At 37.3% G+C, this 13,952-nt stretch overlaps 1 protein-coding gene across 1 annotated transcript in view; it reads right to left on the bottom strand.

Moving 5' to 3' along the window:
* Nucleotides 1-473: 473 nt before the first annotated feature.
* LOC135205060 (uncharacterized) overlaps nucleotides 474-13,952 on the bottom strand; it is a gene marked incomplete in the record, with an annotated part of 68,256 nt that continues 54,777 nt past the window's right edge. The window contains 5 exon segments of the mRNA XM_064235332.1: nucleotides 474-3,230; nucleotides 4,682-4,827; nucleotides 5,030-5,166; nucleotides 5,217-5,560; nucleotides 11,726-11,885. Coding sequence (XP_064091402.1) covers nucleotides 751-3,230; nucleotides 4,682-4,827; nucleotides 5,030-5,166; nucleotides 5,217-5,560; nucleotides 11,726-11,885 — 3,267 coding nt within the window.

The raw sequence follows: 13,952 nt of genomic DNA, 5'->3' as shown, positions 1-13,952 counted from the left end.
AGATCTGGAGACTATATATATATATATATATATATATATATATATATATATATATATATATATATATATATATATATATATATATACTATATATATATACATATTCAATTCATTTGAAAGGGTAGAGAGGGACAGACAGACTTTAGTAACTAGGAAAAAAGGAACTACTTTTTCTTGTTAGAGAGAGAGAGAGAGAGAGAGAGAGAGAGAGAGAGAGAGAGAGAGAGAGGCATCTGATCAATGGTTTCACCCAGGTGCCTGCTATAGTTGCATCGTATTCTCTCTCTCTCTCTCTCTCTCTCTCTCTCTCTCTCTCTCTCTCTCTCTCTTCTATAAGAAAAAGTATGTATGTTTTGCCTAATGGTTACTGATCTTTAGTCTAACTCTTTATTCCGGGGTGTTTAAGTATTTTCTTTCCCATTAACTGAAATTCCTCTCATGGAAAATTATCCTCAACTACTGACCCAGTTTGACTCGAATGTGTTCACTCACATAACAACCCACCCTCCCCCAAATAAGGTCATTCAGTCACATGAAGTTTGGTCAATTTATTAGTTCCGTACACGAAGAATTAGTAAGAAACCATATAGAGAATAATCAACTTCCCATCTATCATAACCACCTTTAGTGCGTTCAGTATCAAAATCCCCATCCCCTGCCTTCGTTGGGTGTCTAGGAGCACTGGGGTAGGTTAAACAAGGTTAAGTAAGGTTAACGTAGTCTCTGACCTAAGCTTTAATCTCTCGTATATCAGGAACTCTCTTTGTCAGCAGCGTTGGTGGACCCTTCGTCTGATTCCTTAGACTGGTTCAGTGAGGACGGTTTTGAAGGAGCTGCCTGGTAAATCTGACGACCGCTGTGGGTGACGCCCCTAGGAGGCTTTGTCGGGGACGAGGCTACAGGCTCCGCACTCTTCGCGTCTTTGGGATTTGGGAACTTAATGGGACTCGGGTCAAAGGACAGGAGATCCCTCAACGCGGCGTCCAGCATTTCACTCTCTTTCGTAGTCCTTGGGATCTCCCCGGCTGGAATCTTACTCACATAACCACTCTCGTCCGTAGTGAACAACTGAGCACATCTCTTTGCACTAGCTTTGGACCCGTCGGTTTTTGCCGTCTTCCTAATCAACACTTGGTCACTCACGTCGGTTTCCGCAAACGACACTTGTTTGGGCCTCCCACAAAACTCACTCGGTTCGTTGCTCGTTAAGGTCCCTGCATTTCTTTTGGGGCCTTTTTCAGTTATCAGAGTGTCACAGAATCTTACAGAAGGTTTGTTCACTCTACCGTCTAATGACCTAGGAACGGAAATGTTATCAGGCGACTGGTTCGCGTGCGCTTTTCTTATGGTGGATTTAGGCGATCGTAATATACTTGTAGGGGACGCTTTCCTTATTTCACTGGACGAATCAAATAACTTTTGCAGTTTTTGAGAGGGTGTGGGCATCAAAGGTTGAGTGTAAGCTGTTAAATCATTAGCACCACCTGAAGATGACCTAAGATTTAAATCTCCACAGGATGCAGAAGAGGAAACATGGGCATTATCTAATTTTGTCTCATTGGTTAAAACTGGATGTATAGATTTCAAGGTCTGAAAACTCTGCAGTTCTATAGAGACAGGGGCCTGCTTCTTAAAGTCTGAAAAGGAAACAGACTGTGTCATAGGGCCTGGAGTAAACTGTGGTACTGACGAGAATAATGTATACGGCTGCAGACTCTCAGATGTTTGAGTTCCCGGTAGCTCTTCCGTTGGAGACTTCTGATGAGGTTCTCTGAAAGATGGAGGAGGCAGTAATTCCCCACATAACAAAGGTTCAGAAAGCTGATTCTCCTGAGTTGATATGTCTGTATGGTGTAAAGCTTCAGAGTCACATACTTGTAGTCCCAGAGAAGCTGACTCTTTGGCCTTCTGAACTGGCTGAGCCCCTTGGTAAGCTGGAAGCATCTGTGAGTCACTGTTGGGATAGAGGTTTGTATTGACACTAGTCATAGCTTGCCTTAATTCTCTAAAGGAACTTGGTGTGTCGATGTCCATGGAAGATGAAAGTGGCTGCATGCTGACAGTTGATGACAATGTTTGTTGTGATGCAGAGTGATGGCTGGAACTTCCTTGCAGAGGCATGGCGTCCCTAGAGTTGTTTATCGTTCCCCATATTGTTGCAGAGGGCACAAAAGGAAAGCACTTCTCTGAGTAGGAAATTTGGCACAATTCTCTCGAAGTAAGGAACCGTTGTAACTCTTCAGAGAATACGAACGTGTGCAAACCGTCTAAGGAGGATGACCGATGATACTGCGGCTCTTGTGACGAGGGATTGTGACTCTGTAGTGCCGATGAATTTGGAAGGTGCTTCACCCCCTTCGAAGTGGAGGTGAGATGCTGAAGGGTCCCTGTCGTTGATGTAATGTGACAGATCTCCCCTCTAGAAGTCATGTGTTGAAGGCCTCCGGAAGCAGTGATGAGATGTTGAAGCTCCCCAGAGGAGGATATAAGCTGGTGCAACTCACCAGCTGAGGTGGTTATGTGATGCAGTTGACTGGATGAGGAGGGTGGTCCCTGCATGCAAGAAACTTGATGCAACTTTCCCTCAGAGGATGAAAGAACTTGCGGTCCCTGACAACACTGAATCTGGGAGTTGTAGGAAGCTGCGATGTGGCGAATGTTCTTGGAATTGGTGCGGGGAAAGGAATTGCTCCTACAGTCCACCGCTGAAGAGGACAGATGCGCCGCTGCTCTGCCTGCCGCCGTGAGGTCAGTGAACGTTGAGTCTGAATCGGACTCGTCAGAGTCGTCGCTGTCTGAGTCGGAGAAGGGGCTATCCTGCCGTCGGATGCAGAATCCTCTGGATAACGAAGGGTGTCTGTTGCCTTGCTTATGAACGTACGCTTTAGTAACAGTGTGCCCGTGGGCGTTCGTCTGGATGAAAGCTTGCCTCTGGCCAGGCGTCTGAGAAGCAGTGGACCTTGTCGAAGAAGCTGCCCTGGGTAGCACGTCCAAACTATCTGTGTGACGTCGGAGGGACGTCACGACATCTGGGTCAAAGATGCCTGTCTTTTTCCCCGTAGACTTGTCCGCAGTGGTCATGACCAATGTGTGTATGTGTGTAGGGGTCTTGCGAGGCCTGGCGTATTTGGCCACTATAGCTCCAGTGATCAGGAGTAGGAGTAGAACCCCACCGACACCTACCACGCCACCTAGCAGAGGAGGTATTCCAAACATTCCGATGTCTGTATCTGGAATGGTGGGAAATCAGGCATTACTTAAACTCACAAGATACTCTAAGAGTCTAACAGGTCAATGGATTCGCATGAAGGCTTGGAAGCCATATTTATCTTCAGGGTAAAATATTCTGAAATAAGTGAAAAATCAGGCATTACTGCAACTTACAAGAGGCTATGAGTCTAATGGAAAGGCAGTAGATTCTCATAAAGACTTGAAAGCCAGATTTATCTTCAGGGAGATATAACTGTCTGGCGTGAATTTCAAATTTTAAATTCAAGGAAATAAATATCTAAAAAAAAAAAAATTGTAAAAAGCCAATTTTATCTTCAGGTTAAAATACCTATCTGGTGTTAATTTCAAATTTTAAATTCATTGAAATAAATATCTAAAAAAAGATTATCTGTTAAAGAAAGAAAGAACACTTTTTGGGTGAATTATTCAAATTTATTCAGCTAAATTCCTTATACTAATAAGCATTCAGGATAAACTGATTATCAGGTGTAAATTTTAGATGTTAAATTCACTGAATTATATACCATATATCAATTTGCATATCAAGGCAGCATTAATTAGCAAATTCAAAACCTCGAAGCACTGAATTAAATATCAAGTATCAATTTCATTTAAAAATAAAAAATAGATGAACTGAAATATTTTTTTACTTCAACAAGTGAATTTCAATTTTCGAAACAGAAATATTAAATATGAAGTATTTTCTAATTTTCAGGATTAAACAAATTAATTCAATTCTTCTTGAATTTCACCAATAGCTAATATTGATATAATTCTCAAGGAAAAAAAACAAAGTATTTACTTTAATTCACCAACACCTAATATTAATTTAACTTTAAAGGAAAAAATTTAATTAAATTGGATTCTTTTTTTTAATTCACCAACACCAAATATCAAATTAAATATCAATAAACAAAAAATTGATTTATATTAAATTCTTATTTTTTTAATTCACCAACACCAAATATCAAATGAATTCTCAATGAAAAAAATATAAATTATATTAAATCCGTTTTTTTACACCAACACCAAATACCAATTTAATTCTCAAGGAAAAAAATTGAATTAAATATATATTTTTTAAATTCACCAACACCAAATATCAAATTAATTCTCAATGATAAAAACTGAATGAAATTGAAATTCTTTTTTTTTAGTTCACCAACACCAAATACCAATTCAATTCTCAATGACAAAAAAATCAAATTAGATTAAATTCTTTTTTTTTAATTCACCAACACCAAATACCAAATTAATGTTGAATGCAAAATATTTAATTAAATTGAATCCTTTTTTTTATTCACCAAAACCAAATACGAATTTTATCTCAAGGCAAAAAATCTAATTAAATTTAGCTATTTTTTTTAATTCACCAACACCAAATACCAATTTAATTCTCAAGGAAAAAAACTGAATTAACCAAATTCCTTCTTAAATTCGCCAAATTCACCTTCTGGGTCCGCCCTGTGGTCTGCGCTGGCCGTGTGAACTTCAATCCTGATGACGTCACTACGCCCACGCGGGTTGTGGGCGGAGATCTTGAGGGTCACGCCCATGCCCGCCCTCAGCTCGCTGACGAACCATATGGGAACCTCGCTGCCAAAAGGAATTATTATTATTAGACTAATTTCCTAGACTTATATAACTGAGATTTTTATAATATTAGAGTATTCATTGATATTATTGTTGTCATTATTATTATTAGGGATCCCTAAGGATTCACAAACCAGACCAAGAATCCTTTAAACGAAGTAGGATATTCCCAAGGCAACATACCCTCGAAAAATTTGACACAAACCTGCTAATATTAGCCACAAGGACGTCATCCTGCCACGCCTCCAGCAGGAAATACTGTGGGAGCCCCCCGTCGAACCCTGCCATACAGCTAATCGCAAGGGCCGCGTCCCTGGGCTCCTCGCCCGATGTCGAAGTCGTCTCGTACATCTCCTCCTCTCGGAGGGTCACGCCCTTGAAGTGTCCGGGACGATAGGCTCCGCCGTGCAGTTGTTAGGGGCGTCTGGAGGTCCCGCTGGAACGAGGTTGATGACGCAGGGCCTCCTCTGCGTCCCGACGGCGTTGGTGGCGCGGCACATGAACCTCCCGTAGTCCTCCTGTCGGAGGGGCGTGACCAGCACGCTGGAATTGAGGCCCTGGCTCTGGATCCTGTCTCCGGGGACGCGCTCCTCCGTCCCGTCCGTGCGAACACGCACCCAGTTCCAGGAGACGTTCCGCGACGGCTCCGCCAGGACGTGGCACTTGATGACCGTCAGAGCGCCCCTGGAAGCGCCCTGGACTCGTTCCGTGACGTCGCCCGTGCACACGGGGGCGTCTGTTGGGGGTAGGGAAGGTGATTAGTGGAATTCCATTTCTGCTTCCGTGTTCGCGGCTCATATTACCCCTATGTGGGAGCTACTAAGATCTATCGTTCCTTGCCTTTTCAATTTTACTTTCCTTGCTTTTTTCGTCTCTCCTGGGCTAGTTAAGGACACGAGATTCCTCGAGAGACGTCTGCATGAAGCTAAAGAATTAATGTTACATAAAGCTAAAGTTGTTGGTGACCTGTCTTTCTGTCTATTTATCCATATATCTATATATTTCTCTATATATTTGCCTAAATACCTATCTATTTGCCATAAAGCTAAAGAATTTATGTTACTTAAAGCTGAAGTTGCTGGGTTTCTGTCTCTCTCTGTCTATTTATCCATATATCTATATATTTCTCCATATATTTACCTATATATCTATCTATTTACCTAAATATTTACCTATCTATCTAACTGCATGGCGCATCAACACTGTACAAGGCCATTTCTCCTATAAGTAGTCACGGCCCTATACCTTCTAACTTGAATCAGTATTCATAAATCATCAAAATAGAGGTATAAGAATATAGATATATAGCTATCTATAACTTATTACTTCAATTAATATTCATAAAACATCAAAGAGAAAGAGATACATAGGGCTAAATGCAGAAGGGTCGGGTTGTGGTAAACATTTAGTGTTCACATATCTTCTTTAGCCTCCCTTCTACTCGCCAGGTCGATACTTATGGAAGAAAACGGGCATAGAACGAAACCCATCACAGAAAATGGGCTTTTAGGCAACCGGAATATTTTATTACACCTATATTTTTGTGCGATAGCAAGTGTTGTGATATGTAATATTACAGTGTGAAATTAATGAATTGCTCAAGAAAGATATTTTTGTATGTTTTACAGAAAGAAAGAATATTAGTTCAAATTTTCATCTTTATTATTATGAAAAACTGAAAGGTTAGTGAAAATATCTCATATGCTATAATTATATACATACACACACACACACACACACAAAATATATATATATATATATATATATATATATATATATATATATATAATTATATATATATATATCTATATAGATATAGATATATATATATATATATATATATATATATATATATATATATATCCTATATGTATCTATATTATTAGTATATATATATATATATATATATATATATATATATATATATACTATATATATATCTATATAGATAGATATATATATATATATATATATATATATATATATATAGATATATATATCTATATATATATATATATATATATATACTATCTATCATATATATATATATATATATATATATATATATATCTATATATATATATATATATATATATATATATATATACTATATATATATATATATATATATAGAGAGATATATATATATATATTATATATATATATATATATACTATATATTATATGCATAATATATCTATATATATATATATATATATATATATATATATATATATATATATATACATCAAAAAGAGTTTTATATACTTATTACAGAAGGAAAATATTACGTTTAATTTTAACTTTTGTATTATTATTATCAGGTAAAACTGAAAGATCAGTAAAATCTATGAATAAAATAAGTCGAGTAAAATAATAATTGACTTGAAAAATAAAATGGAATTATTGCAACACTACAGAATAATGCATTCGAATATCACAGTTTGAATTACTGTGCAAAGAAAATTGTTATAGGCTTGAAATGAAAACTTGCTATAGACTTGAAAGAACTACACTTATTAGAAAGTAAGCCACTTATACCAAAAAAAAAAAAAACTTAACCAGACCTAATAACAAACCTCAATGCATTTGTATTATGAATTATTTATCACCGAACAAAAGATAAAGTTAGTTATTTATAACTCATGGGAAATATATAAGATGTTGTGGTTGGTGGTCCAAGGAATGAAAAAAATCTAAAAAAAAAAAAAAAAGAAGAGAAAACAAAATTTTTTTGTAGGGCAATTAATGTGCTTCTGATATGAGTGGCAGTGGGTTACAATAAGACCTGATATATGAGTGAGGTTATGATTTCAGGGCAAGGAGGAAAAAGAGAATTTTTTAAATTTTTCTTCTTTTTTTTTAAATCTCAGAAAAAACTCCGTTTCAAAGACGAGTCCAGAGCCATTCTATCGGATTCTCAAGAGCCTCCCAGGGCCATTCAGCCGAATGACCATCGTCTGAAAAAACGGGGGCCCAGGGGAGGAGGGGGTAGGGGGACAAGGGGTCAGATTCTCAGACTGGCCAGAAAATCGTTTGATCTGGTTGGTGGCGAGACAGAGAACGAGAGAGGACAGAAGGTGGAGTTCGTTTTACACAGAGTGGACACAGCACTCTCTGAAGTACTGTAGTGTCTGGACAATAGTCAGCATTTTAGTTTTTTTTTTTTTTGGCTTTTTTTTTTTTTTTTTTTTGGTCGTATTGTTCATACACGGATTAAAAGAGTGGGTCTGAATAGCCTTTGGGAGATTAAAATAAAGCTTTAATCAAAATCCTCAAATCAACCCTCCAGAAAAGAATTAGGGAAGAAGTAGAAATGAGTCAACATTTGAGGCCTGAAGTTAGCGAAAATTGTCTACAAATAAGGGTTTTCCAACAATTTGCCCAGCCATATAATAATTTTGCCATATATTGTATCTAAAACATTAAATTAACCTTGTAAGCTTAGGAGAAGTAGAATGACTCACATTGAGGCCTGAAAGCAAACAGATTACAGAATGTTTTCCAACAAATTATCAGCATTTGATTTTTTGTCGTATATTGTATCTACGGATAAAAGAGTGGGTCTGAAGCGTTTGAAAGTTGTTAAAAAATAGCTTTAATAAAACTTTAACTTAACCTCAGTAAGCTTAGGAAAAAGTAGAATGAGTAACATTGAGGCCTGATAGCAGAACACTCTACAGAAGGGTTTCAGCAATTTGCCAGCATTTTAAATTTTTTTTGCCATATATTGTATCTACCGGATACAAGAGTGGTTGGTCTGAAGCCTTTGGAGATTAAAATAAAGCTTTATCGAAAATAGCCTCAAAATCAACCTCAGTTAGTTTAGTAAAACTGCAATGAGTCCAGTGAGGCCTGAAAGCAAACAGTTTAAAGAAGGTTTTCCAACAATTTATCAGCATTTGATGTCGTATTGTATCTACCGGATAAAAGAGTGGGCTAAGCCTTTGGGAGATTAAAATAAAGTTTTCTCAAAACCTCAAAATACCTCAGAAAGCTTAAGAGAAGTAAAATGAGTCACATCGAGGCCTGAAAGACAATAGCTTACAGAAAGTTTTCCAAGTGATTTTCATTCCACCTTGCTTGTAATCCATCTCTGGGTGAGGTTGTTGGGAAGAGTTGCAATCCCATACCCTCCTCCATACCAAGCTGAGACTCACTATGACTAAGCTTAACTGGCTATTAGTATACCCAACTTTCTGTATAACTCAAAAGAGGCTCTGCGTTTGAATCCCGGACGAGGGCATAGCGACATGGGCATCTTTTCGGAAAAATCAGTGAATTCGGTACCTGGTGGTCGGTTGAGTTTTGTGGGATGCAGTCCAGAATATAGATAGATTTGGGTGTATGATGTATTTTTGATATTATATATGTATGTATATATATATATATATATATATATATATATATATATATATATATAATATATATATTGCTTGTTTGGCTATGTGTTTATTTATGAGTCTTCCAAAGATCACTTGCACACTTACACACACACACACACACACGCAAATCACATACACACACACACACACATCCATAACCAATGTTGATGGACGCGGGAATTCCGAAGCCAAGGAAACAAAAGAGTCCTGGACTCCAAGAGAGATTATCGGCACCAGCAGGAATCCAACCAGAGGTTCTTTGCATTGCAAATGTCACGTTGCAAAGCCCTGTATGAAGGCTTTAGTACACGTAGGAGAGAGAGAAAGTGACGGCCAGAGTGATTACTTTCTCTGGGAGAAAGGGAAAGTGAAGGAGAGGCAGAGGGAAAGAGAGAGAAGGGAGTTTGCAATCGAAAAGTGATGGCCATCAGCAGCCGCCATGTTGGATGTTGGGACGTGTCCCATTCCCCTACATTGGCTATTGATTCGGCGTCGAGTTTGGGTGGAAGAAAAGGCGAAATGCGAGAAAAGGGAGGAGTGCAAGCGGAGAAAAGATGGGGAGAGAGAAATGCGAAAAAGCGGCGAAGGAAGTGAGGGAAAATGGACAAAGAACGGGGTCAAGAATTGGGAAAATGAAAGTGGAGGGCGATAATTCGAGGCAGGGAATCGGATAAAAATTTCACAACAATCGTATCCCACTGAGATACGAGCGAAGAATGTTCGCCAATTGAAGTTTGAGAACTTCGCGGCTTAAAAACGAAACGAAAAGGAGAGAACTTAGAATAGAAAGGAAAACTTCCCCCTCTCTCTCTCTCTCTCCTCTCTCTCTCTCTCTCTCTCTCTCTGGGAATGCACTTGAAAGCAAAAACAAACTTGAATTACCCACGAATGGACCATACTTGTCCCTGGGTGGTGCTTAAGTCGTGGCGTTTATTCGCTTCCAAGAGATGTTTACTTTTAGTGGGGAGGGGGGGGAGGGGAGATGGGCTGGTGGCGTATTAAGCGAGACAACTACAACACAAAGAGAGAGAGAGAGAGAGAGAGAGAGAGAGAGAGAGATGAGAGAGAGAATCTAGAAGTTTTCCTTAGAGGTGCTATTCCAGAGACGGGCTTCATACACACGCATAACAATATAATATATATATATATATATATATATATATATATATATATATATATATATATATAATCATATATATATAAAAGGGCTTTTTTCACCTACTTTCATTACTTTTATACATTATTGGCATGATACCGGACTCACTAAAAAACAGGATAGTAATCAAATGGGGTAATTTATTCTCAAATAATCACGAGTTTCCAAGGACTTTCTGTCCCCCCATCGTCTGGTAGTTCTTGAAAGGCTTGTTAACTGAATATATATATATATATATATATATATTATATATATATATATATTATATATAATATATTATATATATATATTATATATATTATATTTATATATATATATATAGGAATATAGATATATATATATATATATATATATATATATATATATTATATATAGATATATATATATATATATATATAACATGTTTATAAAAAAAATGGACATAGTTATACACATAAAATATGGCCAAGATGGTTTCTAATGCCCTAGAGTAAAGGCGAAAGGTCTTGCAGTCTCTCTCTCTCTCTCTCTCTCTCTCTGTCTCTTATCTCTCTGTGTCATTCCTCCCATCGCTTCAATTAGATTTTACTGAAGCAATTTTTATGCGGACAAATCTCATAAAACAGTCTCCCCTTTTCGTTTTGGGGTGAAATTACTTTTAAAGGAATTTGGCCCTATGTCCCTCTTCCCCTCAAGGCGATTAAATAAGTTTCCTATTTCTAATTTTTCGTTTCCTATTATCGTTTCATTTGAAGGTTAACTTGATCCATTTGTGATAGATTGAAGCTTACGCGCGGTTACGCTGTGTTTTTTAAACGTGTGTGAATACATATACAAATCTAACATAGGTCAACAGTTTAACCGGGTTCGATCCACGAGGGAGAATGGAGCGACATGGGCGCGTACTTCTGGAATTCATATTTCCACTGAGAACCTGGTTGTTAGACAACTGTAGTGGTTTCTAGCCATGGTTGGGAATAAGACATGGGTATAAGACCCTTTTATTTTATATATATATATACATACATACTATATATACAGGTATATATATATATATATATATATATATATATATATATATATATATATATATATATATATATACAGGGTGTCCATTAAGTCCCAGTACCATGACCAAGTCTTCATTGGTCAGAATGGTACTGGGACTTATGGACGCCCTGTATATATATATATATATATATATATATATTATATTATATATATATAATATATATATATATATATATATATATATATATAATAACATGGCTACTCTTCATAATATCTCAATAGCATTACAACTAAAACCAACAAATAACCTAATCAATAAACATTAAAAACACCAATAACATCTATACGACAAAATCTGAAGGTATCCTACGCCTGACAGTCAGGACCACGGGGTTGCTCTTGGCATATCCTTCCTGGTTGGCCGAGCCGCAGGTGTAGGAGCCGGAGTGGAAGGGCTGAAGTTTCCTCATGACGAGGGACAGGCCGCTTACGACGACTCCTGCTGTCACGTTGTGTTCTACGAGGGCCTCCTGTAAGGGGGGATGGGAATGTGTCGTCAGTATTTCCACTGAGAGAGAGAGATGAGAGAGGAAGGAGATGAGAGAGCTGGAGGATTCCAGGATGCCTGGAATATGAGTGTGTGTGTGTGTGTATGTTTTTTTGAGAGAGAGAGAGAGAGAGAGAGCGCTGGAATGATTCTAGGATGTTTGGAATGGGTTAAAGGTGTGTGTGTGTGTGTGTACGTCAGTGTAGTGGCGTGTGAGTGAGAGAGAGAGAGAGAGAGAGAGAGAGAGTGAGAAACAGGTGGAACATTCAGTTTTATACTTCGCTGTTTCTCGAGTTTACACTGGGTTCTCGAGAGAGAGAGAGAGAGAGAGAGAGAGAGAGAGAGAGAGAGAGAGAGAGAGAGAAATACCGTATTATTTCACATCTTTCCTATTAAATTTTACTCTCCTTAATTAGCATACAACTATTCTCTCTCTCTCTCTCTCTCTCTCTCTCTTCTCTCTCTCGACCTTTGTAAAGATCAAAGCATCAAATCATTCACATCGCAACAACAAAGAGTTGTTGATCAAACATTATCTTAATTAATTTCTGTTTAACCTTTTCCATTCCAAGGTATAATTGACCTCAGATGACGAAAGTTACCCATAAAACTCGTTTTCTTTAACCCATAGAAAATGGGTTCATTAATTGCTTAATTTCTCAGTCTGTATAAATTGTTTTGTGGTCGATATTGTTATTAGATAATTCATTGCAGGTTCTGTTATAATCACAAACATTAGGATAGTCATTTTTTTTATAAAGTTATTTATCTATTTATTTCCTGTGGCTGTTTGATAATAATAATATTAATAATAATAAGATTTTTTTTTCAAATTTGGATGGTATTTTGCTATAATTTAAATAAAAAATTGCAAATGAAATATATTTCAAAATATTAATTTCAAACTGATATATGTTCTATATGTTTTAGATTGGTAAGTGGCAACATTGGACGATCTCTTAGAGAGAGAGAGAGAGAGAGAGAGAGAGAGAGAGAGAGAGAGAGAGAGCAATACCAATAAACCTTAACATGTTGTAAAACCAAAGTCTGATCCCCCTTTTTTGTAACATAAGAAATCCAAAGTTACAAAAGTTACAATCTCAGTTTCACTGTCCATCTTGTCCTCAACTTTACATCAAAGTTTTCAATCACAAAAAAACTTGGACCAGATTTTGAAAAGGTGTCCTTTGGCGCTGGGCCAGAGTCCAATGTATCTATAGGATTCCAGGAACTCTATTTTTTTGTGTGGGAACACGGAAGCTTTCTGTTTTTCAGGGTTGTGATTTGTAAATCAGCAGGCTGACTATTTAGGAGAAGTGGGATTTCAGAAAAGTACTCAGGACGTAGGTCTCTCTGTCATTCTGTATGTATGTCTTGGTAATATTTGAAGCTTACTGACTTGTATTTAACATATTTATGATATGTGAATGCTAGTTACAACAATGTCACTTGCTTGTGATATGTATGCAACAAATCGCCAATGTGTCGATGACATTTTTTTCTACATTGTTGAGTTATTCAACCTGTTTGTTTTTTGAGAACCTACTTTAATTGCATCTTACATGTTTGTGATGTGTGAAGTGAGATGTTACCAGCATGTTTTCTGCTTGTTTGTGACATGTATGCAACATCACCAACGCGTTAATGACGTTTTTCAAAGTTGCTGATTTATTTAAGCTGTTTCCGTGTAGCACGTTGACTTGCATACAATATGTTCATGATGTGTGAAGCAATAAGTTGCTGACTTGTTTTCAACATCTTTGAGACATGTAATGCAACAAATCACCAACATGTGTGCAACAAATCACCAATATTGTTGGTAACCAATCACCAACATGTTGACAACAAATTACCAACATAGTTGGCAACAAATCACCAACATTTTGTCAACAAATCCCCAACATGTTGATAACATATTTTTCTGCCATGTCGACGCCCTCTGAGAGAGCAAATACCAGTACATCTCACACCCTTCCTTCTCCGCAGGAAGCTTCCGTATTTCGAATCACGTCCGGGGTATATCTCGCCCTGATCTCTTAATCCTTCTGTT

The sequence above is a fragment of the Macrobrachium nipponense genome, chromosome 48 (genome assembly GCF_015104395.2).
Source record: "Macrobrachium nipponense isolate FS-2020 chromosome 48, ASM1510439v2, whole genome shotgun sequence".
In the NCBI taxonomy this organism is placed as follows: Eukaryota; Metazoa; Arthropoda; class Malacostraca; order Decapoda; family Palaemonidae; genus Macrobrachium; species Macrobrachium nipponense.
The sequence above is the reverse complement of the archived record's forward strand: the minus strand, read 5'-3'. Positions and strand labels throughout refer to the sequence as shown.